At 32.7% G+C, this 26,363-nt stretch overlaps 4 protein-coding genes across 6 annotated transcripts; 2 read left to right on the forward strand and 2 right to left on the reverse strand.

Annotated features, from left to right (window-relative positions):
- The first annotated feature begins 850 nt into the window (after window positions 1-850).
- On the forward strand, window positions 851-7,591 carry LOC115723386 (uncharacterized). Its single transcript, XM_030652859.2, has 10 exons — window positions 851-884; window positions 964-1,078; window positions 3,720-3,831; window positions 4,059-4,208; window positions 4,293-4,405; window positions 4,532-4,624; window positions 6,522-6,624; window positions 6,712-6,786; window positions 7,064-7,159; window positions 7,286-7,591. The coding sequence occupies exons 1-10, from the start codon at window positions 866-868 to the stop codon at window positions 7,343-7,345; spliced, it is 936 nt and encodes a 311-aa protein (XP_030508719.1). The 5' UTR covers window positions 851-865; the 3' UTR covers window positions 7,346-7,591.
- A 4,141-nt stretch (window positions 7,592-11,732) lies between these two features.
- On the forward strand, window positions 11,733-15,393 carry LOC115722610 (probable protein phosphatase 2C 40). Of its 2 annotated transcripts, XM_061104525.1 has the most exons (5): window positions 11,743-12,202; window positions 12,674-12,760; window positions 13,069-14,241; window positions 14,502-14,766; window positions 15,081-15,393. In XM_061104525.1, exons 3-5 carry the CDS (start codon window positions 13,093-13,095, stop codon window positions 15,206-15,208), a joined length of 1,542 nt encoding a protein of 513 aa, XP_060960508.1. In that variant the 5' UTR covers window positions 11,743-12,202; window positions 12,674-12,760; window positions 13,069-13,092; the 3' UTR covers window positions 15,209-15,393. The 2 variants fall into 2 exon arrangements, with proteins under 2 accessions (XP_030507715.2, XP_060960508.1); XM_030651855.2 differs by lacking the exon at window positions 12,674-12,760 and having other exon boundaries at window positions 11,733-12,202.
- A 2,893-nt stretch (window positions 15,394-18,286) lies between these two features.
- On the reverse strand, window positions 18,287-20,621 carry LOC115722094 (heavy metal-associated isoprenylated plant protein 36). The gene is made up of 3 exons (XM_030651216.2): window positions 19,463-20,621; window positions 19,302-19,377; window positions 18,287-19,154 (listed from the first exon to the last, which is right to left on the reverse strand). Exons 1-3 carry the CDS (start codon window positions 19,508-19,510, stop codon window positions 18,403-18,405), a joined length of 876 nt encoding a protein of 291 aa, XP_030507076.2. The 5' UTR covers window positions 19,511-20,621; the 3' UTR covers window positions 18,287-18,402.
- Window positions 20,622-20,768: 147 nt separating this feature from the next.
- On the reverse strand, window positions 20,769-22,477 carry LOC115721766 (uncharacterized). 2 transcript variants are annotated; one of them, XM_030650844.2, is made up of 7 exons: window positions 22,249-22,477; window positions 22,092-22,130; window positions 21,956-22,009; window positions 21,790-21,843; window positions 21,337-21,390; window positions 21,169-21,240; window positions 20,769-21,065 (listed from the first exon to the last, which is right to left on the reverse strand). In XM_030650844.2, the coding sequence occupies exons 1-7, from the start codon at window positions 22,300-22,302 to the stop codon at window positions 20,934-20,936; spliced, it is 459 nt and encodes a 152-aa protein (XP_030506704.2). In that variant the 5' UTR covers window positions 22,303-22,477; the 3' UTR covers window positions 20,769-20,933. The 2 variants fall into 2 exon arrangements, with proteins under 2 accessions (XP_030506704.2, XP_030506703.2); XM_030650843.2 differs by having other exon boundaries at window positions 20,769-21,071.
- Window positions 22,478-26,363: the final 3,886 nt, after the last annotated feature.

Raw genomic sequence — 26,363 nt, forward strand, 5'->3', positions numbered from 1 at the left:
AGAATTGAATCTCAGGTGTAATTTTAAAAATATAATATAACAAGACTTCTATGAAAATAAATAAATAACTTCTAATAAAAATATATAGGGATAATTGCACCAAAAGTTCTCAAAAATTTAGGGTTGATTCAAATAAGTCCCCAACCTCAAAAATTGACAGCAAAAGTCCTTAGGGTCGCAATTTTCGTAAGTCCGTTAGTCCTTAGGTTAACAGATCAGTTTGTAATTTTTAAAAAGGGCAAATTTACAGTAATATATACATTATATTTTATTACAATATATGTGCATAATAAATTATTTTCATATAATTATATATTTTATCTACTATGAAGAAAGTTATTTTCAATTTATTATACAATGTATAAATGGTAAGTATTTGATTGTTGGATTTATTCTCACTCATTATTGTAGGAATTATCTTTTACCAAATTGCCCTACACCAACAATCAATTATCAGTTTTTAAACCAAGGTCAAATTCAATCTTTCCCTTTCTTGACTTTATCAAGTAAACAGAGTCAATACGACTCCATTTTGTCCAAGACAAAACAAAGGATCAAGAACCTTCTCGATCAATTCCCTTAGGCTTTAGGTTTACCTTCGAAATCCTAGCAAAGAGTTTCTTTCTCAAAGAAACTCGATGCTTCAGCTTAATCTTCACCAGAAACACTAAACACACACGATCCCGAGATCAGATCTTCACCAGAAACTCTATTCCACAAAGTACAAAAAAATAGAGTTAGAAAGGTTTAGAAAACACCAGAAATTTTTCCCAAAGTTCACCCAAATTGGCTACGTCCCCCTTGAGCTATTCCCCAGATTTGGTAGCTCGATTCCACTATCAATTTAATGTTCAGAGTTACAAGGATGAGATTCCAAGTCACAAGTATGAGTTTGACTAATCTCTAGATTTAATTACATATATATATATTGTGTTTAATCCCCTTTCTCTTTCCATTCACTAGCTCTCTTTTGTTTTTGTGCATGTGTGAGCTTCTTCTCCTTCTTCTTCAAGGATCACAACCCCTGGATCTTGAAGAATTTTCCCTCAACCTTAACCTTAATCAGAGTTTGCAGCAGGTATATATATCTGTAGCTTAGGTTTCTGATTTCTTTAGTAGTTAGTTACAGAAACTAGTTAGGTGTGGATTGATGACCTGTCATAATCCATTCTAACTAATTTTTATTAGGGATTAAGATGTACAAGGCCGAAGGCCACAATAGTAATTTGCATGTGTAGTTTTCCTTGTAAACACTTGATGAACAGATATCAGTGTAAGTAGAGGTTTATTCAACAATTTCTACCTAAACCTTCACTGAGTTGATATCACGGTAGTCAAGACAAATCTGAGGGTCTTTGCTCTGTGATCTTAAAATCACATTATCCTTGGTCCAACCCTATTAAGTTTAGACAATGTCTAATCTTAGATAGGGTGATTAACTTTGTCTCCATGTCTGCAGGATTCTCTTCTATAGGCACTTTATCAATATTGATGTGTCCTTATGTCACATTATCCCAAATAAAGTGATACTTTATTTCAATATGTTTAGTTCTGTCATGGAACATAGGATTCTTACATAGGTGCACACAGCTCAGGCTGTTAGAGTAAATTACAGGTGTATTGTTTAGCAACCTTAGTTATTTTAGGACCCCCTTTACCCAGATACTTTCTTTTATGGCTTTTGTAGTTGCAATATACTCAGACTCAGTTTTGGATAGTGCCACAACTGGTTATAATTGCACTTTCCAACTCACACAATTTCCTCCCATTAGAAGTATGTAGGCAGATGTGGATTTTTTGTTGTCCTTGTCCCAAGCATAGTCTGCATCACTAAAACATTATGTAGTTGTCTTTCCTTGTTGCTGCTGTATTTAAGTCCTAGTTTAGTTGTCCCAATTAGGTACCTCAGCAACCATTTCATAACAAGCCAATGTGTCTTTCCAGGGTTTGCCACATATCTGCTAAGTACACTAATGGCATAAGCAAGGTCAGGTGTTGTGCTGACCATAGGTACATAACAGATCCTATGGCATTAGCATAGGGTATCTTACTCACCTCTTCCTTCTCAGCTTTGGTTTCAGGACATTGTTTCTTAGATAATGTGTACTGAGTAGTGATAGGCTGACTAGCAATTTTAGAACCCTTCATTGAGAATTTCTCAATTATTTTGTGTATGTAATCTACATCCAAAAGGTTGGTTATGTGATAGCTAATGTGGAGATTAACATGTGGCCGAGACCTTGGGTCCCAGAGAAATCAATAGAGGAAGTTAAGTCTAGCTTCCACTATAATAGGATTCACGCTTTCAATAAGTAGCTTGCATGTTTGTTGATGGTACCAAAACTTGGAATGAGTCTCTCATCAGAGCTTATTTTGATGATGATGTTGCGGAGTCTATTCTTCGTATCAACCCTTTACCAAATGGGAGTGACATCTTATTCTGGAAGGCTACTAAAATTGGATTTTTCTCAGTCAAAAGTTCCTATTGGAGTAGCCAAGCTAAACAGTTTCGAACCCCAAATTCTATGTGGACAACTCTCTGGAAACAAAAGGCTCACTTTAGATATGCGTTTCTTATGTGGCGTATTCTGTCTGAATGCATGCCTACTCAGAGTCAATTGGGTTTTTATTCTTTAGCTGATAAGCTTCGTGCCTTCTGTAATTCTAAGGTAGAGTTAGCTCTAGACATTTTTTGTAAGTATAGTATCACCCATGGTATTTGGTTTAAAAGCAAGTGGGGCTGCACATGAATACTTAAAACTGGATAGATACTATGGCATTTGGAAAATGGTGGATTGATTTAAAGGATGAAGACATCAAGTTGTTTGCAATCTACATTTGTGATGTTCTATGATTTTGGAGAAATGACATTGTACATAACTACAGGATCTGGGACTTCTTAGCTATTTTTAATGATTGCATGAGGAGATTTGCTAAATTTTCAGCAGTTACATCTCCTGCTGAAGCTTCTGTCCCTTCTACTCTTGTGCTCTCTGGTTCAGAACCTGTGTGGTGTTATTTAGTTACTGATTTGGATTCTCGTGAAGTGTTTCAAGTAGATGCCTCTGTTGTGGATGAAGATGCAGGTCTTGTTGTTGTGCAAAGGGGTTGCTCGAGCATGGAAGAGGCTAGGATAGCTGTGGACTTTTCAATTGTTTGTAATGTCTTAGAAGCTGAACTGAGAGCCATTATGTTAGCTCAGTAGCTGACTAAGGTTCTTGGCTTGCCTAGCATCATCATTGAATCTGATTCTGAGGTGGCTGTCAAGGGTCTCAAGCTTGGTTCTCTTCCTTTTGGTTGGGGATCTTACCCTTTGTTGATTGTGCCAATTTGTGTAAGGACTTTAAGTTTATGGACGTTATTTTTATTTCTCGTTGTGTGAATGTTGCGACTGATATGCTCACCCATTGGGCTTGAGTTGTTAAGATCAAGTCTCGTGGCTGCTTAAGGGAAGTGGCCCCTTTTGTGGTCACTGCTTTGACTTAGTTTGTTTTCAATAAATTACCTCATATACTATTTTTTAACTTTTTTTTTTTTTTTTATAAATTTACGATTTGGGTTACTTCGGTAGTTTTTCTAGTGATTTCTATGTTTGTTGCTATACGTATTTTAGTTGCGATTTACTTGCTTCGTTTGTTATTATAGGGATTTCTGTGTAGAATTATGTAAAAAAAAAAACTTTTTCAAAGTCAGTTGAAACCCCTCCACACCCGTTTTAGTTGCCAGCGAGTTGACTCAGTTGAACCCATGGAGAAAACCCCCACCAAGCTTGATTACTTCGAAAACATGTCGAAGCTCAACTCAGAGGCTTCGATCATCTCCTCTTTTAAAGTAAGCCACTTACTTCTCTTCTCTTATCATTACAAAACTTTTTATCACTTCTTGGGGGTTTAGTAGTTCAGTGGGACAACCTCTGTTTGGCTCCCAAGAAAATGGGGAAATCTTTTTATTTTGTGTTTTCTTACAATATAGAATGATATATGTATATAAAATCTTACCAAAAATGAAAAAACTACAAATTCGTATGTTAATACATTTACATTTATAATTTTCTGAAGGGCGATGATGGTCGGCTCGCCTTGATATTGGATCGTACTGTGTTTCATCCCCAAGGTGGAGGTCAGCCTGCGGATACAGGATTCATCACTGTTAATGGTGATTCTGAATTAAAGTTCGTTGTACAAGATGTACGGTCCAAAGATGGAATAGTAAGTCAAATCAAAATGATCCAACTCAAAATATCTCATGCCCTCTAAATTTTCCTTATTAAGTGTGTATTTTATTTTGCATAGGTATTTCATTATGGGGTTTTCGAAAATTTTGCTTTGGACTCAGAATCTAAGCTTGAGAAAGGGAAAAAAGTTGTCTTATATGTTGATGAATCTAGACGCAAGCTAAATTCCAGGTTCATGATATTCATATAACTTAAAATGGCATTTTCATTTGACAATTTTGAAATGGTGTTCTTCTATATTTGGAAGCTTAATCTTATACTGAATTACTGATATTGTAACTTTCTTATTTTGGTCAGGCTTCACTCAGCAGGACATTTGTTGGATGTGTGTATGCAAAATGTGGGATTGGGTCATCTAGAGCCTGGAAAAGGTTACCATTTCCCTGATGGGTATGATTTTATTGCAAATTTTGAGTATTTTATTAATGGGGTGTTTCTTTAGTTGATTAATGTAGGAAATAAAGAAAGATTTCTGAGTTTGAAAACTCTAGAGTGTGTTTGGAAGTAACTGTGTAATTACTAGACATGGTAATTACTAGGGTAGTAATTACACAGTTTAGTAATTACACTATATTTTAAAATGCAAGGTGTGTTTGGATATGAGGTAGTAATTACATATGAATTCCTAATATCTTGTTTGGCAAAATAGTTAGTAATTACATGGGAAAATAATATTTCTAAGTAGCTAATGTTTAATATGGAAAGTTTTTAGTAATTACACAGTGTAATTACATCCAATTCTCATTGGAACCCCTCAATTACTTCCAATTACACAGTTACAGTGTAATTACATGGTCAGACAAACATGTCAAATTGTGTAATTACCTCCAATTACACACAAATTCAATTATATTGTGGCTTTCCAAACGCACCCCTAATGAATCTCAGAATATCAGAGATGAAATTAAGAACACAATTCAGCAAAACTAATTATTAAACAATAAGTAAATCAAACATAAAAGAAAGCATAAAACAACACACTAATTATGCTGGTTCGGACACAGGATAAATGTAATCTTGTTCTTACATCCAGTTTTAGGAACCATTATCTCTACTTTATTGAATCAATGAAACGATTATGAAACTTCAATCGAACAATCGATCAAATACTCAAGCGCTCAATTTCACATGTGTTTCTCTCGAAATCTCCTGAGCAAGCACTTTCACAATAGTTGTGCTTCTCAATACAGTTTCCCAAACCCTGCTCTCATACCCTCTCTATACTCGAATCTTGATCTTCCAACTAGACTCTCACAGTTGTGTCTTCATGTTATATCTTGTGTTATGCAACAAAGGGAATGAAGTGTCCTTATATAGGCCAAACTTAACACTTAAGTCAGATGGGATTCTTATAATAGTTGAAATCCTAAAAGCCAACTAACTGAATTAGTTGGATTTGGAGGAACTAATCCCACAATGAATACACTTACAAAGAAGAGAATCACTCACAAGCCTTTCTTTTGGGTAATATAAATTAATATTTATGTCCCCATTCTGATGAGTGATGACTTATAACTTCTAAGCTGTATTAATAGGAGCTAACCACAAGTTGGTTTGATTTTAATATCCTAAATTATCTGGGGTATTTTCTCTTATTACAAAGAGATGGGTTATTCGAGCTTCCTATCACACTCAAGCATTAACGGAATTTCACCCCGTTTCTGAGTATAATAACTAGAATTGCCTATAACGGACAATGTTGATAGTTACAACTTGTTTGATATGATGGATTAAAAGATAGATTGAATACGGAATGTGGAAAAGGCTATACATTTGTAGTTTATTTTTGTTTGGTAAGAAGGGGACCAAGGGAAAGAAATGGCTATGGATTGCAAATCCATGCACCTACAAAAGATAGTCCTTCATATATGGATGGATCATAGACCAAAAAGTGAGATTTTTCTTTTAATAACCAAAACGAGTAAACTTTTTTAAATTATTTTTTATTTATTAATAGTTCAAAATATTACTTTTCCTTTTCCCTCTTATTATACCAAACAACTTTAGGGAAATATATAATCCATCATCCCATTTCATTTTCCCACACCTCACATTAAATCTATCATTAGCTCTTTCCATTATTATTACCAAACTAAACCTTAGTTATGATGTGATAGCATATTGAAAGGTCAGAAGATGAAAGGAGAAGAAAATATCAGCAAACTTGATGCTTGATTGGTCATTTGGTGTACCCAGACCATTTAGTTAGATTCTTTTTTTGAAGTTACATATGCTCTATAGTCTTGCTGTGCAAAACAAGTTCTATAGCTCCTTAATCTTTTTCCAGGCCATTTGTTGAATATAAAGGCACCCTTCCACAAAATGAGTTGCAGATTAAGCAGAAGGAATTAGAGCTAGAAGTTAATAAATTAATATCAAGAAGAGGGAAAGTGAGTTTACATATTTGGCAAGCTTTCTTTGTCGATATCTTGTTGCGAATCACGACGCTGAATTGCTTTATCATGTTTGTCATGTAGGTTTCTATTGCTGTAGTACCGTATAAAGAAGCTGCTGACATGTGTGGTGGTTCCCTTCCTGATTACATTTCAAAGGTCTGTATTTAATTTGTTATACTTTTAAATGTTCTTGCATATAATGTTTTCCTTTTTTTAGTAATACATCTCAACTTGATAAACCACTTTAGTTGGTATATTTGTTTCTTTAACAATCGTTTTCTCTACTTTTATGATTTGTATGTATCACTTGTCATATTAGTTAGTTTGGATAAATTGGTATAAGAATAAGAATTGGTATGTAGTGTCCATTCTATAGCATTATTTTTCACTTTCCAGTGGCACAATCTGATAAAAATACTACTGTTTCTTAAAGGAAAGCACACCACGTATAGTGAAGTTTGGGGACTTCCCTGGCTGCCCTTGTGGCGGTACCCATGTTTCGGATTTTTCAGAGATCATAAGCGTTACAGTAAGAATCTTTATGCTTCTGTTTCCAAGTGTACTACTAAAGCTTGTATACTTTGTCTTCGTTTGATTGATAATGATAAAAATTACTTGATTGAAATGAAACCATTGGAGTTGTTTTTTTGTTCAGGTATCTCAAATCCGGACTAAGAAAGGGATCACAAAGGTGTTTTACAATGTTGGATCGTAAGTGATAATATGTGATAAAGAACTAAAAACTGTCTTACAAAGTGATAATATGATATGAAAACAACAACTTATGTATGGTAATAGTGTGAAGAAAACTTGAAAAAGGTATAATTAATGTTCTATATAGGTTCTTTTCTTTGTTCTTCATGAATGGCAATTATGTAATACCATTGAGTTTATCTACTGAGGATATATTTATGCTAATTGCTTTGCTACCAAGTAGCAATCAAGATGCTATTTTTTTTCATATGCTTTATAACGCGTGTCAGCTGATGTTGATTTATAAAGTAAATCAGTGGATAAAGAATGGCCAACTATGCCTAATTTTTATCTTTGTGTGGCATGAGTTTGATTTAATGTTGTAATTGTAAGCCAGTTGTCAATTCTTTGATATTGGATAAGAACTTTTCTCCACTGGAATTAATGGACACAATATTTAGTTTCTAAGAGTATCTCTAATTATACTCTTTAATTATAAAATAGAGAATAAACCTTAATAAGCTCTTACCGTACAAAAATGGCTCTTATATAGAAAATGGATTGGGATTAGAAAATTCTTTATTATTTTGCCTAATTTTTTAATAGTATTTTAGTGTTTTTTTTGTTATGAAAATAATCAATCTTAGCTAAAGTAGAGAAGATGATTGGAGTAAGATTAAACAAAATGGTTCTCTATTTTAATATTTTTATTATATTTGCTAAGAAAATGATAATGGGAAAGAGGGAGGTCTTGTTAATGGTTTTGTTATAATGTAGGACTAGTAGTTATATATGTGTAAATTGTATTTAAGATGTGAATTTTGAATTATGACATCTCAAAAACTTAAAAGGGCAATTTGGGGAAGGAAATAGATAGAATGGTTGACTCTAATCTCATGAAAGATATTTTGGTACAATCAAAATCAAAATGAATGGTTGGGGATTGAATATTGGTTTGCTTAAATCAGAGAAATGATAACAAAAATGATGGGGTTTTTATAGACGTAGTGTAGTGTAGTGTAGTGTAGTGGTCCTTAATCAATGGTACGAAGAAGATTGTAGATGTGGGCTTGGTCAGAAATCCCCAAACCCAATTTACATAAATAACTCATATAATTTTGCGTCTAAAACCAGTTAACATTCGTCATTGTTTAATTTGTTATTTTTTTTCCTCTTTCTCGGAAGCATAAATCTGTTGTTTAATCCTTTTATATTTTCAAGTTTTTGTTACATTTTATATATATACTTTCAACCAGATGATGTAATTATCAAAACAGAATGAAGATAATTTAACTTAATTTTAGTCAAATTTGTTTTAAGAGTTTGAAAATAAAAATTATTGATTATAGGGGTTACTTTTTTCATTTTGACAATTAAGAAAATTTTCTACAAAATTGTTAAATATAATCTTATTATTGTCACTATTTTTCAAAAAAAAAAAAATTATATTTTTATATTTAGAGATTTTTTTTTTATATATATTTTTACTATTATTTATAGAAACAACAAGAAAACTACATAAAAATAATAGGAAAATAATATTTAAATAACATGAAAACAACAACAAAAATAACATACATATAACAAAAAATCAACAACAAATTAACAAATGTACAATATAAAAAGATCGTATTTTCTGTAAATAAAATCATAAAAATCGTAAAACTGTTTAAAATTTCGTACAACCGTATTTTTGTAATTTTTTTTTTGTTGTTTTTGTGGAGTTGTGAAATAATCCCTAATTTAAAATTATCCTTCTCTAAAATTATTTTTATGGCCAGGTTTTTCGGCCCTCTTCGGACTTAGGCGTGTCTTGGTTAGGGTCGGTTATTTTACTACTAAGATTAGTATTGTCTCTGTGACATGATTTTGAGTATCTTTTGTTTAAGTTACTGTGATTAGTCTTGTCTCTATGACATAGTTTTATTTTATTTTATTTTGTTGTTGGTTATCTTTTTATTTTTCGATAATTCGCCATCAAATTGTTGTTAGTTGTTGAGAACAACAAGTTTTCTACAGCTAAATGGAGTTGTCCAGTTACATACTTTGCACAATAGTTGAATGCTCAAGCTAAGGGGTTGAATGAACAACATAGCTAATGGGTTGAATGAACAACAAATCTACTGTTTAGTCTTCTGAGCGATGGAGTAAACTGAATGTAGTTGTTCTTAAGGTTAACTGCGATGCTGCAATCTTCTTCATTTGAATTTATTTTAGTTTCTTTTGTAAAACGAATCGAAAAGCAAGGGACACAATAACTAGTGCAACCAGAAAAAGGATAGTCAATTAATCTCGCATGATACGAACTTGTGAGAAGGTGCGACCGAGGCAGAGTCTAGTCGCATACTATGCCCAGCATAGTCAAAGGATAAGCAAGACCGAGAGAAGATAGTACTAATTGCACATATACTAATTATATGTGATGATCAAGATATCTCTCATGCGATAAGTAAAGACCGCTTCTTTACATAGGTTTTGTCTGAATGATTATTATGTTCGAAAAACTCACATGTTCTAAGTTGTCAATGCATAGAATGTCTGAATACGCTCAATGGACTGTAGACATTCAATGAAATAGGCTTAAAGGCCTATCCTGCGAATATAATACCATAGAGCTCGTGAGCTCGTGTGTTAGGAATACAAATAGACAAGCTACGACTTCTCAAGTCGCATACGTTGCTGTAATTAAGCCAAGAACGGGCAAAACTACTCTTCATTTATTTTTTAAACATTTATCTTGATTTAATTCTGTAATTTATTGTAATAACAGTCTTGTTTGACTAGTTATGTAATTCTAAAGGGCACATGCTTTTTATATAAAGGGTGATCCAAATTTAAATAAACTAAACAAAAACTATTATCTAAAGTGGACTAAGCAAATCAAGCTCTAACTGAACCACTATAATTCTCTTGTCTTCTTTATATTTTTGTTTTTGTTTTTATCTATTTCGTACCTTATATTTTAAATATTCGCTGTTTTAGGTGAATACTCGTTTAACTGCTAGTGAGTGTTTTTGTTGTGCTTGAATACTCGCAGAATTTAGTGTTATCTTAATTCTTCCGACAACAATTCTATTCTTAAAGCGCGACATGTTAAAAACTTTATATTTGATAATAATAAATAGTAATGTTAATAATATGAATATTTATTAGTAATTTTTTAAAAAATTAATAGTCCTAATGAATTTTTTTATATGACTTTATGTAAAAAAAGTACTGAAAAATTATATAAAAATAATTAAAGCTATAAAAAAAATATATAACTTTTGTAATTATTTCATTAATTGTAAAAATAAAATATCAAAAAGAAGAATACAAAATGAGGCTATATAAGAAAACTGACCGATCAAAGTAAAATATATACAAATTTAAGCATGATACAAAATTTAAGCACAACACAACACGATTTGTATTTTTTTATAGCATAATACGACACGCCTCATATTTTTTATAGCACGATATGACAACACAACTCATATTTTATCATGACACGGCACGATACAACTCATACTTTTTTATACCACGATACAGACTCATTTATATTTAGGCTCATTAGGATTTTTTCCCCGAACTTCGACATGTACCAAATTATACTGAATTTTTTTTACCGTTAAAAATTCCTCATTGTTAGATTTAAGGACTTTTGTCTAATTTCATTCAATTTTACTGTTTCAGTGATTGTTTATGTACTAAACCATGCTCCCCAGACTTTGATATCTACCAAATTATGTCCCTCAAACTTGGATATGTACTAAATCATGTCCCCTGAACTTTCATCTATGTTATTTTAGAAAAAAATTCTTAAATCTAATAATCTCAATAGTTCAGGGGAAATTTTAACGGACAAAAAAATTCAAGAGATATGATTTGATACATATCAAAATTCAAAAGGATAAAAATCATAACCTTATATTTATGGCACCATGCAAGTATTTACAGTACTAGGTGCGTCCTAAAATTATTTTCTTTATTAAATGCCTCCTTAAATTATTTTCTTTCTTTATTTATTTTTATTTTTTATTTTTAGAAAAAACATAATTATTATGTAAAACATGGTTGAGACTTGAGAGTGGCAACTGGCAACAACATGCAGGCAAAAAGACGTCACCTCAACACAAATGTAAACTATGTGTATGTGGTGGTGTGTGTGTGCAATGCAAGTAGTACTATAGTACTAGACCCACTTGGCCAAATCACTCAAAAAGCCCATATAAAAATAACAAACTTTTTTTTTTAAAGTAATAAAAAATAACAGACTCTATTTTTATTATAATTCCTTTTCTATATGGATTTTGTTTGCGGCGGAAAGTGACAAAAAGAGAGAAAAAAAAAAAGAAAAAAGGAGGGTAGTTTGGTAATTTCATGTAGCATAAGAGTCAAATCTGTTCATAGAATAGATTTCCCGGGGGTACACAGTAGTCGTATTTGGGTTTTGAGAAGAAGAAAGAAGAAGAGTTCAAATTAAAAAAAAAAAAAAAAAAAACTGGTATTACCGGTGGAGAGAGAAAGAGAGAAAGACTGAGTGGTGGTGACAGTGAAATAGACCACACCACACCATAGCCCACAACGCCTACCTCCACGCCAAACCAACCAAACTAAATTCTTCTAAACTTAGCAAACCCCATTCTTAACCATCCATTTTCTGCGTATGCCACCCACACCCAGATACAGATTCTCCACTAAACTAAAAAAACCACCTTTCTCTCTCTCTAACTCAGATCCGTTTCTGCTTTCTTACAGCTCATATATATATGTATTCATCTTCTTCTTCCTTTTCCATTCATAACCCATTATTACTCTAATATTATTTCTTTTGCTATATTACTTTTATTGTCATTGCTTCCTCTGCTCTGCTCTTCTTCAGAGACCGATACACTAGGTGGGTTTTGTTTTGGATTTTAGCTCTTTATGCTCTTGTTTCGTTTGGAAATGTGTGAACTTGTTGTTTTTTCTGTGATGGGTTTTCTGTTTTTCATTGTTTTCATCGACCTTTTTCTTCTTTGGTAGATGGGGGGTTAGATAAATTTTGTTGATTTTTCATTTGGGTTTTTAGAGTATTTGATCTGTTTCATATGCTTGTTATTACTGCCTTTCTTGTTTCTTGGATTATTTTCTTTTCCTCTCTTCATGGATGTTTTGTGTATATGGTAAAATTTGTAATTAGTAGATACACTTTGTCCATTGAAGACTACATGTGTTATATATACATGTATACGCACACACCCGACTGTTCTGAATAATTTGAGAAATCTTGAGAATCACTAGATAGAAGTCGGATTTTGATATTTCCAATTTGTAAACTCTTCTAATTAACTGGGTTAGTTTTTGATCCAACTTTTTCTTGATGAAGGCCTGATATAATGCATATTGAAGTAAATTTGGAAGCCTGAATTTGCATATACAATCTTTCCATGAAGTAGTTATGAATCTCTGAAAGGTGTTAATCCAGCTACTGTAATGACTTATGAGTTGAATTCTGTTTATGTTTTCTGTTAGATTTACTTCTTTGCATTTCTTATGTTTTTCATTGACTTATTTGTTCAAGTCCCTACTGTTTTGCCTTAGTTTTTCTTTTCTTCTTCTTCTTCTTCTTCTTCTTAATGACCTTCCCAAATCGTGTAATGATTCACATCCACAGTAGGTTGTGTGTATACATCTAATAGTTGTTTAGTTTTATCTAGCAAAATGTGTATCCCTAATTTTCTTCATTTAGAACTGAATAGTGTTGGTATTTTGTTACTGCAGGCTGTAATTGTGCAAGGGGAAATCATGATCAAACCAGAGGGAGAACTCAAAGTGAGCTTTGGCTATCAGTGCTATGGTAATAGAGGCAGCCCTAATGAGCTATCCGGTGGATATGAATTCGTGCCTGGAGGAATCCAAAGGACTGGCAGTTTCTCATGCTTGTCTGGTGCTGCTATAAGTGCTAATGCTACTCTTGCTAATACAAATATCTGTAATGGCTTAATAGGGGAAGAAATACTTCCTAGTTTGGACTCTCCTAATTCATTCCGGAAGGTTTCCTCCTCCCCAAGTCTTTCAAGGTTGGATATGTTATCATCTTCCCTCCCAAATAGTATGTCGAACTTAAGTTGTAGCCCGTCCACTCCAACCGAACTGCATGACTATGATTCTAATCCATTTAGCTCTATGAGTGCTCCATCTAGAAATGAGGGCTTTCTTAATCCTATGGAAGTACAGGTGGCTGGAGGAGCTGCTGGTGAAGATCGGGTTCAAGCCGTTTGTTCTGAAGAAAATGGATGGCTCTTCTGTGCCATTTATGATGGTTTTAATGGAAGAGATGCAGCTGATTTCCTTGCAGGGACATTGTATGATACTATTATATTTCACTTTAGCTCATTAGACTGGGTACAAAATCAAAAATTTATTGAAGCTTCAGATTGTCCAGACTTGGATGGTTCTTCTCATTATGTTCCAGGTGATAGTAACTTTGTAAACAAGGATTCGTGCAGTGATATTTCTAAAAGTAGGACATACCCTGAACTTCAAAAGTCACCCGAGTCATTTAGGCAAGAAGTGCTTGATAGTCTTCAACGCGCTCTTAATCAGGCTGAGTCTGACTTCCTCTATATGGTTGAGCAGGAAATGGAGGATCGTCCAGATTTGGTTTCTATTGGGTCCTGTGTTCTCATTGTGTTTCTTCATGGAGAAGATTTATACACATTAAATTTAGGTGATAGCAGAGCTGTATTGGCGACAGACTGCAAGGATGATGACTTGAATGGGAGTAAGAAACTGAAAGCTATCCAGCTTACCGAGAGTCATACAGTTGATGAAGAGGATGAACGAAATCGAGTTTTGTGTGAGCATCCTGATGATCCTATGACCATAGTAGGTGGTAAAGTAAAAGGGAAATTGAAGGTTACCCGTGCATTTGGGGTTGGTTACTTGAAAAAGGTTGGCATTGTTTTGTGTTTTAAGCTATTATGTGCTATGCACAGATCATTCATTATATGATAAAAATGAAAATAAAATTGTTTTGGTGAGAAAAGCAGACCTTTTAAATGCTCATATTGGTTTGCTGAAGTTATTATGAAAAATAAAATTCAACTTAACATGATTTGCCATGCTCAGTATGCTCCATAGTTTCTTTTTCATTGTAAATATATACTATTATCTTGAATTGGAACTGACTTTCTTTTTCTTTCCTTGCACAGAAAATTCTGAATGATGCACTGATGGGAATTCTTCGAGTTCAAAACCTTATGAGTCCCCCATATGTTTCCACTCAACCATCGTTGAATGTGCATAGGATTTCAAAATCTGACCAATTTGTTATAATTGGTAGCGACGGGTTGTTTGACTTCTTTAGCAATGATGAGGCAGTAGAGCTCGTGAGGTACTATATCGCCAGAAACCCTTACGGTGACCCTGCTAAGTTTCTAGTGGAGCAGCTTGTAATTAAAGCAGCAAACCGTGCAGGTAAAGTTTCCATATTTGATCAATAATATCCATAACTTTTGGCTTTAAAGTTATGAGTCAGGGAAAGATTGAAATAAACCAATTTTCACAAGAGTCCACCTTAAGCCATCTTTAAAGTCTCTACCACTGCCCTCAAATATGATAGTGTTGACTACTAATTCTTCCACTCTATATGCTTTGGTTTCTAATTCTTGTTTCTATGATGAATTGTTTCAATTTAGAGAATCTTTGAAGAATTTAGTCTTCTGGGAAGAAAATAATTTGTACAGAAAGACAATCCTTTAGGTCTAAGAGTGTGATTGTTTTCGATGCAGGCTTCAGTATGGAAGAATTGATGGATATTCCAGCAGGTAGGAGGAGGAAATATCATGATGATGTAACTGTTATGGTGATCAACCTTGGATCAAACCAACGCACTACAAAGGCATCAACCTGCATATGATTTTTTATTTTTATATATATATATATATTTTTTCCCTTTTCTGAATTAGAATTTGTAGTTTCAGGTTTTGTACATGCTGTAATTTTCAGGTTTAGTACATTTCCTTTTCTTACTTTCATTCCAGTTTTCGTTTTTATAGTTTTCAAATTGTATATAAAGAATGCAATGAACAATTGCTTTTGGTATTTTGATGACTTTATCATAAACCCATTTATTATTATTCCATAATTCAATGATTTATCTCCAAATTATGCTCTTAATTGGTATACCAAAGATTATGCTACTTTTTTTCTTACTAGATTAGTAGTTCAACATAGCTTTGGTTGTTAAAAGGCCTTTTCTTTTTCTTTCTTTAATTGATACCATCCCAACTTGGTTCTCATAAATTCAGCCTTTTGGCTTATCACCAGCCTCAAAAGCATCTGAAAGTCCACTATAATTGTAACATGCTTGTACTTTTTCTGCTCCCTAGTTGATTCATTATTTCGAGAATTTTGGTCCACAAGCCAAATGGTACTATATGCCTAATTCAAATATATGATTAGGTGGTTCATCTATCTAATAATCATATACTGACCAAACATTAGGAAACTAAGATAATGCTAATGATATTGTTGCATTATCATAAAAAGTGATATTGGAAAGCTTAAAAAACAAATTTAGACATTGGAAGGAAGATTTTTGGTTTCATTAACAATAATATCATGGAAAGAAAAATATGTGACTTTTGTTATAGGCACCAAGTCAAGTGGCCCCTAGCTTGAAATTTTGTGTGCCAATATGAGTGGCCTTAATCAAAGACCAGCATGGCAAAAGATCACTTTGTATTTTATAGATTTTAGCAAAAATCACATAATTTTGATTATGAAGGCCCCACAACAAGTCACAAACAAACAATACTCATTTAAGCTATGTTGGTGTATCTTAGGTTCAAACCTACCAATCAGACCTTTCTCTTTAGAGTGATGATGTCCTCTGTTAAATCTCCATCCCCACTAATGTATACAAATAAGGGAAATTTGAATTTGTATGCTTCATGATGTTTCATAATTCAAAAAAATACTCCAACTTGTCACATTACAAATTTATATTAATCTTTCTCATTGTTCTAAAAATACCATTTTCATATTTTTTTCTTCTCAAAACTTTCTGTTCTCTCTTCTGTCTCTCTCAAGTCTCATCCCTCATTACTACAAAATCTACCAAAAGAGCATGTCACACAATAAGTTAATTTTAGAAAATTAAAAAAAAAAAAAATTGTCACATTGCTGTGTGAATTTTGGATGTATATTTTAGGTGCACATAACACTACTTTTTGGGTTAGTAGAGTGTTTAATAAAGATAAAAGTGCTCACCCCCTTCCTACTTGGGCATCAAAGAGTAATATTTTTCATCTTCTGAACTTTTGAGAGGTAATTTTTTTTTTTCTGATGACCAATCTAATGGCTGGTATCTAGTTTTATGAAGCTCTTTTGATTCAATAAATAAATATTATCGTTACAAAAATAAATAAATAAAATATGATTTTTTCAACAAAAAAAAATAAAGAGTTTATTTAGTAATATTTTTTTAATTAGTTTTTTGTTTTTTAAATTAAAAAAGTAAAAATATTTTCTAAAATTATGTTATATAATTTTGCTTTTTAATTTTTTAATTGAAAATTAAATTTTTAACCGTTTTTTTTTTCTTAATCAATATTTTAGACTTCAACACCAATTTAGAGTCCAGTCCCAATCTCGAACTCGGACCACAAACCCGACTTTAATAAAATAAAAAAATAAAAATAAAAATAAAAATTATAAAATATACTTTTATTTTTTATTTTTAAAATTAAAAAATAAAAGTATTACTAAAAAAATCTAAAAATAGAAGACAAGAAAAAATAAAAGTAAATGATGTGTATGCCTAATGAGAGGTAACACTTTTGGTATGTTTTGTTAAACAAATGTACAAAAAAAAAAAAAACTTTTTTTTTTTTTTTATACGAATATTATAGTAACAATCGAATTCTCGTATGTTTTATCTTCAAATATCAAATTTTGTTTGTTATTGAAATTTGGAAATTAAAATTGATATTTTGGTCATAAAATCTTGAGCATGCTAACGACAATAAATAGTGGGAATCTAGATGTAGGAAATAAAAAAAAAAAAATGCTTCGAGCCTGTAAAACATTTATATTTTAACTAATTGTCAAAATATTGATTTTAATTTTTTAAGTTTTATAAAATATAATTGATCTTTGACATAATAAATAATCGACTTAAATAATTAACTATAATAAGTCAATTATTACGAATGTATAATTTAAAAATATCCTCATACACTGAATGTATTCTCAAAGTATATAGTTCATGATATTTTTAGTTTAAATAGTAGTTTTATTTTTAAAATAACTTTCTGTTGTTTTCAAAATTACAGTTTGAAAATTTGTTTTAAAAAATTATTTCATCAAAATAATATCTAAACACTTTTATTTGTGTTTTAAAAAATAATTGTTTAGTTTTTAAAAATTAATTTTTTTTTTTTTTTTAAGTTATGGAGTTAAACACCCATTTAATTACTTTTTAGGATTTATTTGTGTTTTATTTTTCAATAAATTAAATTTTTACTATAAAATGAAAGAAGAAAAGTAAAAAAAAATAAAATATAATAATGAAGCTAAATTCTAAAGTGTCTATTCAACATTCTGTATGGAAAACTTGTAGCAACCTAAATCTTTCAAGGACACAATTTGTAATACAAACTATAGTCTATACAAATTTTGTATAGAAACAAAAATATTATTTACTATTTAACTATAATTTTTTATTCTTTTCCTCCAAACCATCTTAATACATTATAATAAATAATAAACAACTATTTTCACTCCAATTATATTTTATTGAGTCTAATTATTATATCTAGTTTCATTATACATCACCTACCGTTATGAGCATTTACTTTAGTATTTAAACTTAAATAATGTTATTATCATTATGATCACTTTCTACATGAAAATGGAAGTTCATGTTTGATACTACTTATATTAAAAGACACTACATATCATATATCAAACCTTCCAAAAAAGAAAAAAGAAATACCCAAACTCTTTCTCATTTTCTTTTTTATGGATTGAAACTTGAAAGATTAAATTTTGCTAATATGATCTAAGCATAAATAGTACTAGTTCTAATACTAATTTAAAGGGACTAAGTCACATGATAAAACACCCGTTTACATTTTCATCACTAAAGATCTCAAAAGAGCCATACATCATCTCTTGATGAGTATTTGCACACGTGTACGGTGATGATGGGGTTTTGCTAGGATGATGCATTGTGCTGTAATACGTAGGTACTGGACCATACCCATACGGATACGTATAACGTAGACTATGGTTAGCTTGACTTGTACTTTGAGATCCTCTACATGCAGGTGTATTATTACTCGTTGAACCCCCACCATTGACATTACCATTCTCGTTATAATTACCTTTTTGCCCTCTCTTTTTCTTCTTCTTACTTAGCCCACCACCACCACCACCATTAACTTCTCCTTCTTCCACTACACTCACCTTGTTTTGACCTTTCTTTTCACCGGCGCCGGACTCCTCGCCGGAGGGAGACTCCTCCGGCGACTTTCCTTTAATGGCTGAAACTTGACTCTGTTTCTTTTCACTCTCATTTTTTGCAGCGTTTTCAGTAGCATTGACTTCTGTTTTGTTACTTGGATTAACAGCTTTGTTCTTTAAGCTTTCTGGGTCTTTCTCTTTTTCCTCGTTCTTCTTCTTATTCTTCTTCATCACCATGATTTTCCCCGAAACTTTCTCTTTTTCTTTCTCTGATGATATCCAAACCTCGGCGCGTTTTCCTGTCTTTACCAGCTTCTTGATCAGGATCTGAACGTCGACGTTACCAGTGACTGTAACTCTTTGTTGTTGAGAATCTATAATCGTGGTATAAACACCTGAGAAAATGGTGCCAAAATTAAAGTATGAACAGAGCAAAACAGAGCTTTTTGCATGAAAATGAAAAAAAAAAAGAAGAAACTTTACAATGCCATTCTTAAATTGTGTTACTTTTAGTATTACATTTAAGTATATATATAATATACCATCAATTTTCTGAAGAGTTTTCTTGACTTTTCTCTTGCAACCTTCACAGTGAATGGAAACTTTCAAATCCCATGTCTGAGAAACAAGAAAAAAAAAACCAAGTTATGAGAAAGAAAATAGAGAAATGGTTAAGTTAGAATATAAAGTGAACTTGACTAACCTTGTACTTGAGTGATTCGGAGGCCTCTTGAGCTGAGATTGAAGCCATTGGGAGGTAAAAGGACCAAGCTTGAATTTGAGAATAAGGTATATATGAAAAAAGTTAGGAGCTTTAAATGAAGTGTTTTTTAATTTGAAGAGAACATGAAGAAAATGATTGAAGAAAACAGCCAAAACGTCTACTCTATAGTCTGCAATACATGTACTCTGTTAGGGAGCAAAGGGCCTCAAAACATTACGTGAAAATGACAAAAGAAACTTTTGCTCCCTCTTTACTCTCTTCCGACTTAGATTTTCTTTATTCATGTATTTTATTATTTGAGAAAAATATGCTTTATACTATACTAGCTTGAGTATTTAGATTAATCTTTCTCATAATGTAGGATCACTATCAAAAGACTCTTACAAGAAGAATCTATCTATTATTATCCATTTTGGCCTCTAAGATCCTCTTATTGTGGACCACACTTGTGTCAAGGCTGAGAAGAAAACGACAACAAACAAAACGATCTGTACCCTTAAATTCCTTTTTTTTTTTTTTTCTCTTTTACACTTTTCCATTGTTTTTTTCTTTCTTTTCCTTGTTTTGTGTATTGTGTTTGTGTTGTACTAATATGCTTTTAAATTTGAAAAATAAAAGGATAAAAAGAAAATGAAAATCTTAGAATTCCCTCTGCATTGATTGACAATACCTATCACTAATTAATACCATTTTTCTTGCTCAAACCAAACAAATATTTCCATTATGAGTAATGATATGGTACACATACAGTGAGTACACATCTCATTACTGAAATGAAAACAGAGAAAACACAGTACTAAGTATACTACTCACTCATGGGATAGCAGAACTTTTTAGGATTCTCTTCTTGAAAAAAAAAATTATACTCTTTTGTTTTGTGGATCAAAATTACCAACTGCTGCCCTTCTCTCTCTAATTTATTTGTTTTGGAAAGATAGTCATCTTGGAAAATGTACACATTAATGCAAAAGATGAGCTTACATCATCACAAACAATGGCATTAATGATGAAAGACATTGCATGCCATAGACCTCATAGCATTAATCTAAACACCAAATTCTTAATTGAACCCAACTAGTTGATCTGATCCTTCCTTGTAGTCAAAGGCTATGATAGTTTAGAACAGCTCATTCACTCAATCTAATAGTGTAATAGCTTCACTATTGATATTCGCACATTACAGTGTATTGCAGATAACACAGTTTCTCTTAGTCCCTATATATGGAAAAGTCATTGAATTAACCTAAAACAGAATGTTAACCCGCAAACAGATGAAGACAAAAACTGCATAAAAAAGATGCTTCAATTGAAGATAACAGGAAAAGTTATACATAATTTGCTTCAGATAACAGTTCATGTCATAAAAATTGAAGACAGCAAGGTCGTGGCCTATTCTAAACTCTAATTGAAAAGTAACTCAGTGAAGCTATAAACCACTATGGTCATTCATTCATGCATGTTCCACTATTGGGGGGACCTTCAAGTTTTCAACTTCTTTGTTCTCCACCTCCTCCTTGGGCAATTCATTTACTTCTTTTCCAGTCTTGGTATCTTCGGCCTTTACAACATTTCCTGAGACTTCCTGCAGCTACACAAGCTCAAGATGAATTAATCTAGGTCTAGCATCTGTCATGTATTGTCAATTTATCAGAGTAAACTTCAGAATCATTTTGATGAGAACATACCCCCAAGTTTCTAAGACTAGTGGAAACATCATCTTGTTGCTGTTGAAGGGTAGTCCTCAAATCTAGAAATTCCTATTAAAACATTTTAAAAATATAAATTAAAACAATTATTTTTATCATAATGTTTTGCAGGTCAAAAAAATATGGACAATGTAAAGCACCACTTACAGTCCGAAGTTGATCCACTTCAGTGTTGAGTGATTTCTTCAGTTCTGAAAGCTCCTGCATGAGTGAAAAGAATATTGCATTGACACATACATAGAAAACATCCACAACATGTAAAAGTTAAAGCATTTATCAATCCCATTTTATCATCTATCAATCAAAAGTTCGAATTCTTCAAATATACATATCCTATCTAATAACACATTGAAAAACACAATACCATGAAAATTCAGTGCCTCCCAGTTCAACAAACTAGACTGCAAACATTATTAAATTCATATCCTAAGTAATGATTTAGCTAAATACAGATCAAGCATCAGCATTTGCAATCCTTGTAGTGTACACTATTTAAGTTCAGAATGCCAAACACAAACCCAATTTGTAGTTTTGGAACAAAACGATGTAAAACAGCATTTTAAAAAGAGAAATGAAACAACTCAACTAAAGAACACTTACATCGCGGTAAACCTTGACTTGGCTATCCAACTTTGATCTCCAACTTTGTAAATCCTAACAAAAATAAACAACATTTACGGCTTACTTCTCAAGATTACACATTTTATACAGTTAAAAGTTTAACATGTTTTCTGTAGGAGTGGGCAAAATAAAACGAAATAGCAACCTGTTTCAGCCCTTGAATCCTAGTAAGTAGCTCCGACCTCGATTCATTCAGTTCCTGATTCAATTCCCACACCAAATAAAACTCAGGAAAATTGATTTATTAAAAAAAAAAACCTAAAGAAGGGTTAGACAAAAACCTCGATCTTTTTCGCAGCGGGAATAATGTTCTCCTTCTTCTGTAGAAAATTGAAACGAAAGAAAAAAAGAAAAGAAAACCCCATCAAATTGAATATAGAGAACGCAGAAATTATGAGGTTGAAAATAAGAGAGGAATTAAAATGGAGCAGAGCTTACGGGGGAGAGTGGAGCGGAGACCGGAGGAGGAATGGGAGAATCAGAGTTGGCCATTGGTTCGGATCGGTTGGAATGGAAGATGAGATTTTAAATTCTTGTTTTTAGGTTGAGAGAGTTTTGAAAAGAGTTAAAGAGGAAATAATTAATGAACAGTTGAGGGAGCTTGTTGAAAGAGCAATAATTTCCACAAATGTGTTTTGAATTTTTGAGGTGTAAACTCAAACTCTTGTTTTGTTTGTTTGTGTTTGGGCGGGATTAATACTAATAGACCTATAATTGCATTTTTGTAGTGTAGTTGTTGTTGGGTTCGGATCTCATTTTTGTATGAGGGTATTTTTGTAATTTTCTTTTGTTGTTTTTGTATATTTATAAGATTATCTTATTTTTAAACCACACACTAAATTTACTCAAAATATTACATTTATAATGATAGGATGTATTGCATATTTTACATTTATACCGGCTAATCTTAGTTCTTGAATGGTTAAGAAAGTTGAGCCTCTAACATAACAATGTCAATGTCGACACTAGGAATGATCTTGAATGTCTTAAAAAAGCTTAGTACCCTCAGTTTCATATTGTGAGTGCGTTTAGACATGTCTCACTTAATGTTGCATATGTCAGTTTACTCCAAGAAACCACTTGGGGCTAGCTCAAGTAGCCATAGATGGGTGTGTGAGTGTTGGAGGTCCTGGGTTCGAGTCCCAGATAAAACATGATGTAATATATAAACGCTTGAATCAAAAAAAAAAAAAGGTTTACTCCAAGAAGATCGTGCATAACTTTCATATTTCAAGGAGGTCATTATATCTTGGTTTTCTCGTTAATCAGGTTAATTTATTTCCTTCATTGTACACATGTCATTTATTTAGATGTCCTCATTTACTGTTCGAAAAATGGGTACAACACGATGAATCTAGCTAAGACACTTGGGATGATGGTTTACTAGCACTTTTTATCAAAAATTTTGGAGCCAGCTAAAAGCCAACGTGGTTGAGGTTTTCCTAGACATCTTAAATAATGATGCAGATCTGAGTTGTCTAAAAGCCAACATGGTTGAGGGTCTTAGTTATGGCCCCTCACAAATTCTGTTTGGTCCCCAAAAATAGTTGAATCTTAATCTTTTCTAAAAACAAAGAAGGTTCTCAGGAAACATCATCGAAATCGGCCAAAGTTGACAAAATGTCAACCTGGGCGCTGGGCCTTGTTTCTGGCACCCAGGAAGTGTTGTTTCTTCCCCAAAAGGACATATTTCCCCATTTTTGATGAAGACAATAAAGATGCAAAAGTCAGATCGCCGATCAGATCCATGGAAAGTTCCCAAATTGATAAATTTTCTATTGGGTTTTATGCCCTAAATAAAACTCATTACTATCTGATTAGTTATCAATTTAGAATTTTGAAGTGAATTATGATTACATGTATGTTACATGTTTATGGTTTAATATATATACTTGATTTATGCACAAAATCAGTTAAATCCAGAACATATAGTTATTCACAATTACAGTATTGTCAATACAGTGGAATGTGATTGTGATTATATGATTCAGAAGATTTGGTCCCTGTTCATCAGTGTTTTGGATTTACACTGATGTGATAATCAGCGATGAAGTATACTTACACTTGGAGTAAGTGTTATGTTCTTTCCAGAACATTGGCAAAGTATACTGGTTTCGAATGGATGGAGTATGCATTGGACTGGACCGATATTGAACTTGGTCAAAGATATTGTAAACTTACCGTTGTATCTTTCCAAGTCAATATCAGAAGTTGATCTTAGATTAAGAGAAACTAAATCCTGATATGCTTAGGCTCAATCTCAGGAGTGCTATTCTTGTTCTTTGATTTATTAGTTAAGCCTACCTTTGGGTCAGGATAATACATATATTTTGGGAACATGATAGCATAACTGAATGGGAGTGCTGAACATAAATATGGAAATCTATAGCTTCTACTGGTGTATAGAAGTAAAGTGATGATTCCTTTTGAGCTTAGTTAAATAGAAGTAAATGGATGAGCTCTTGTTTCAGTGACTGTATATCAGATCACTAAAACATCATTTACAGGTAACTAAGTGTTCAAAGGGGCAAAATACATTGAGGGGGTGTAAACGGTAAATTGGTCCCATCTCGATGTAAATCATCTATATAGAGGATCTCTAAATCACATTAAGATTATAACAATGGTTAAATGAGATAGCATATTGATATCGTGAAACATATGATATGCTCTATATAAGTCTGAGAGTGCAATTCCAAGTTCTAAGAGTGGATTCAACGAGGAATTAATAAGTTAGGGATTTACTTGGTAAATCGGTTCAACTTATTGGAAGCTCAGCATATAGATCCATGGTCCCCATTCTAGTTGAGACTATACTGTTTGTAAGACTCTATAATTGATTTATGTTTAATCAATTATAATTCTAAAAGTTAGACTATGTCTAATTTGTGAATTCTCACAGTTTAAGGATGAAATTGTAAATAAAAGGGTTTCTAGGTTTAATTGTTAATTATGAGACTTTGCATGTCTAAATTAATAATTATTTTAAATGGCAATATTATTTAATAATCTATTTTAGTTATTAAATAATTAGTTTTGGCATTTAAATGATTAGAATTGGAAAAATGGCATTTTTGGAGAAATAAAAATAAAATTGAGGAAACTGCAAAATCCATGTGAGGCCCATACACACCATGGCCGGCCACATGCTTGCATGTTTCCCAATTATTATTTTCAATTTAAATTGCCATATAATTGCTAATCAAAGCCTAGCCTAAATAGGAAAGTGGTGGATCACACTAAATAAGACAGTTATTCAATTACACAGTAAAAGAGGAAACTGTTTATTTGGAAAGTTGTGCTCTTCCCTTTTCCTATTAATAGCAGCCCCTCTCTCTACTCTTGATAGGCTTGAGAAAGCTTTGCCTTGCATTGTGTCACACGAAATCAAGAGAGAAAACAAGAGAGAAATTTCGAAATTCCTAGTGAGAGAGAAGTGCCCACACACATCACTCAGTACCTCATTATAGTTTGGAAGACTGTGAAGGATCACATCCAACTGAAGAACTTTCGGGCTCAGATCTTGATTATACTCTGCTACAGACAGGAATCAAGGGTTAGAGATCTGAGTGGAAGGAGACATTAATTCCGCTGCAATCACTGTAAGTTATTCTTAACTTTTATGTGTTTAGTTCATCGTTTTAGAAGTTCAATATTAGGTTGTTAAATCAACATACTTGTGAGTAGATCTAAGATCCTGGATAAATATAATTCCAACATTTTCAACCTGGGCCCTGGGGTGCTCGGGGCTCCGGGTGCTCAAAAATGAACTTACTCTGATTCTGATTCTGATACCTCAAATATGTTCGTGGTATGTCTAGTTGATGTCCCAATGCAAAGTTTGAGCCATTTTCACTTATACGGTCCCGAAAACTGAAACTGAAGTTGGGAATGCCAACTAGGGCGCTAGGTTAAACCTTAAAGGCCTAGGTTGACTTCTGGGTTACTTGTTCGTGTAATTTCAGCTCCCAGGGCTTGGATTAGATTGCTTTATGTAATCATGGTACATAATACTAAAAGATAGTGAGTTAGATTCAAGTTATTGAAGTCTAAACTTCCATTCTAGAGTTCCCAAAGTCAACCTGGGCGTAGGGCTAGGGACCCCTCCCAGGTCGACTTACTATGACTTGGGACTACTCAACTCCGAGATGTCATCTTTCTTTCCATGTGTCAAACATTGATGTCCACGTCATCAGGGGTCAGGGCTACTCTTGGTGTAAACATATATCTATATACTTGAGATGGAATATGAGGGTGTACCTACACAAAGTGTATTTGGAAGACCACTTCTACTCCTTGGGAGTATGAAGTGGGATATGAAAGTGAGGACGCTTACAATAGAATTTGATGGAGGGGTTATCTGTTGGATGTTATTTTACCAGGAACTTAGATCTACTCACAAGTATGTTGATTTAACAACCTAAATATGAACTTCTAAAACGATGGAAAATTAAACACATAAAAGTATCAGAAATCTTACATTGGGTGCAACGGAATATATGTCTCCTCCCACTCAGATCTCTAACCCTTGATTCCTTTCTGTAGCAGAGTAT

The sequence above is a fragment of the Cannabis sativa genome, chromosome 9 (assembly GCF_029168945.1).
Source record: "Cannabis sativa cultivar Pink pepper isolate KNU-18-1 chromosome 9, ASM2916894v1, whole genome shotgun sequence".
NCBI lineage: Eukaryota > Viridiplantae > Streptophyta > Magnoliopsida > Rosales > Cannabaceae > Cannabis > Cannabis sativa.

Excerpts from the sequence above, each read along its gene's own strand:
- LOC115721766 (XM_030650843.2), bottom strand. The coding sequence starts at position 22,302 with ATGGCCAACTCTGATTCTCCCATTCCTCCTCCGGTCTCCGCTCCACTC. Across the intron at positions 22,131-22,248 it reads TCTCCGCTCCACTCTCCCCC|AAGAAGGAGAACATTATTCC; the intron begins GTAAGCTCTGCT and ends AATTTTCTACAG. Across the intron at positions 21,844-21,955 it reads GGATTCAAGGGCTGAAACAG|GATTTACAAAGTTGGAGATC; the intron begins GTTGCTATTTCG and ends TATTTTTGTTAG.
- LOC115723386 (XM_030652859.2), top strand. Across the intron at positions 3,832-4,058 it reads CGATCATCTCCTCTTTTAAA|GGCGATGATGGTCGGCTCGC; the intron begins GTAAGCCACTTA and ends AATTTTCTGAAG. Across the intron at positions 4,209-4,292 it reads TACGGTCCAAAGATGGAATA|GTATTTCATTATGGGGTTTT; the intron begins GTAAGTCAAATC and ends TATTTTGCATAG.
- LOC115722094 (XM_030651216.2), bottom strand. The coding sequence starts at position 19,510 with ATGGCTTCAATCTCAGCTCAAGAGGCCTCCGAATCACTCAAGTACAAG. Across the intron at positions 19,378-19,462 it reads CCGAATCACTCAAGTACAAG|ACATGGGATTTGAAAGTTTC; the intron begins GTTAGTCAAGTT and ends CTTGTTTCTCAG. Across the intron at positions 19,155-19,301 it reads AACTCTTCAGAAAATTGATG|GTGTTTATACCACGATTATA; the intron begins GTATATTATATA and ends CCATTTTCTCAG.
- LOC115722610 (XM_030651855.2), top strand. The coding sequence starts at position 13,093 with ATGATCAAACCAGAGGGAGAACTCAAAGTGAGCTTTGGCTATCAGTGC. Across the intron at positions 14,242-14,501 it reads GGGTTGGTTACTTGAAAAAG|AAAATTCTGAATGATGCACT; the intron begins GTTGGCATTGTT and ends TTCCTTGCACAG. Across the intron at positions 14,767-15,080 it reads TAAAGCAGCAAACCGTGCAG|GCTTCAGTATGGAAGAATTG; the intron begins GTAAAGTTTCCA and ends TTTTCGATGCAG.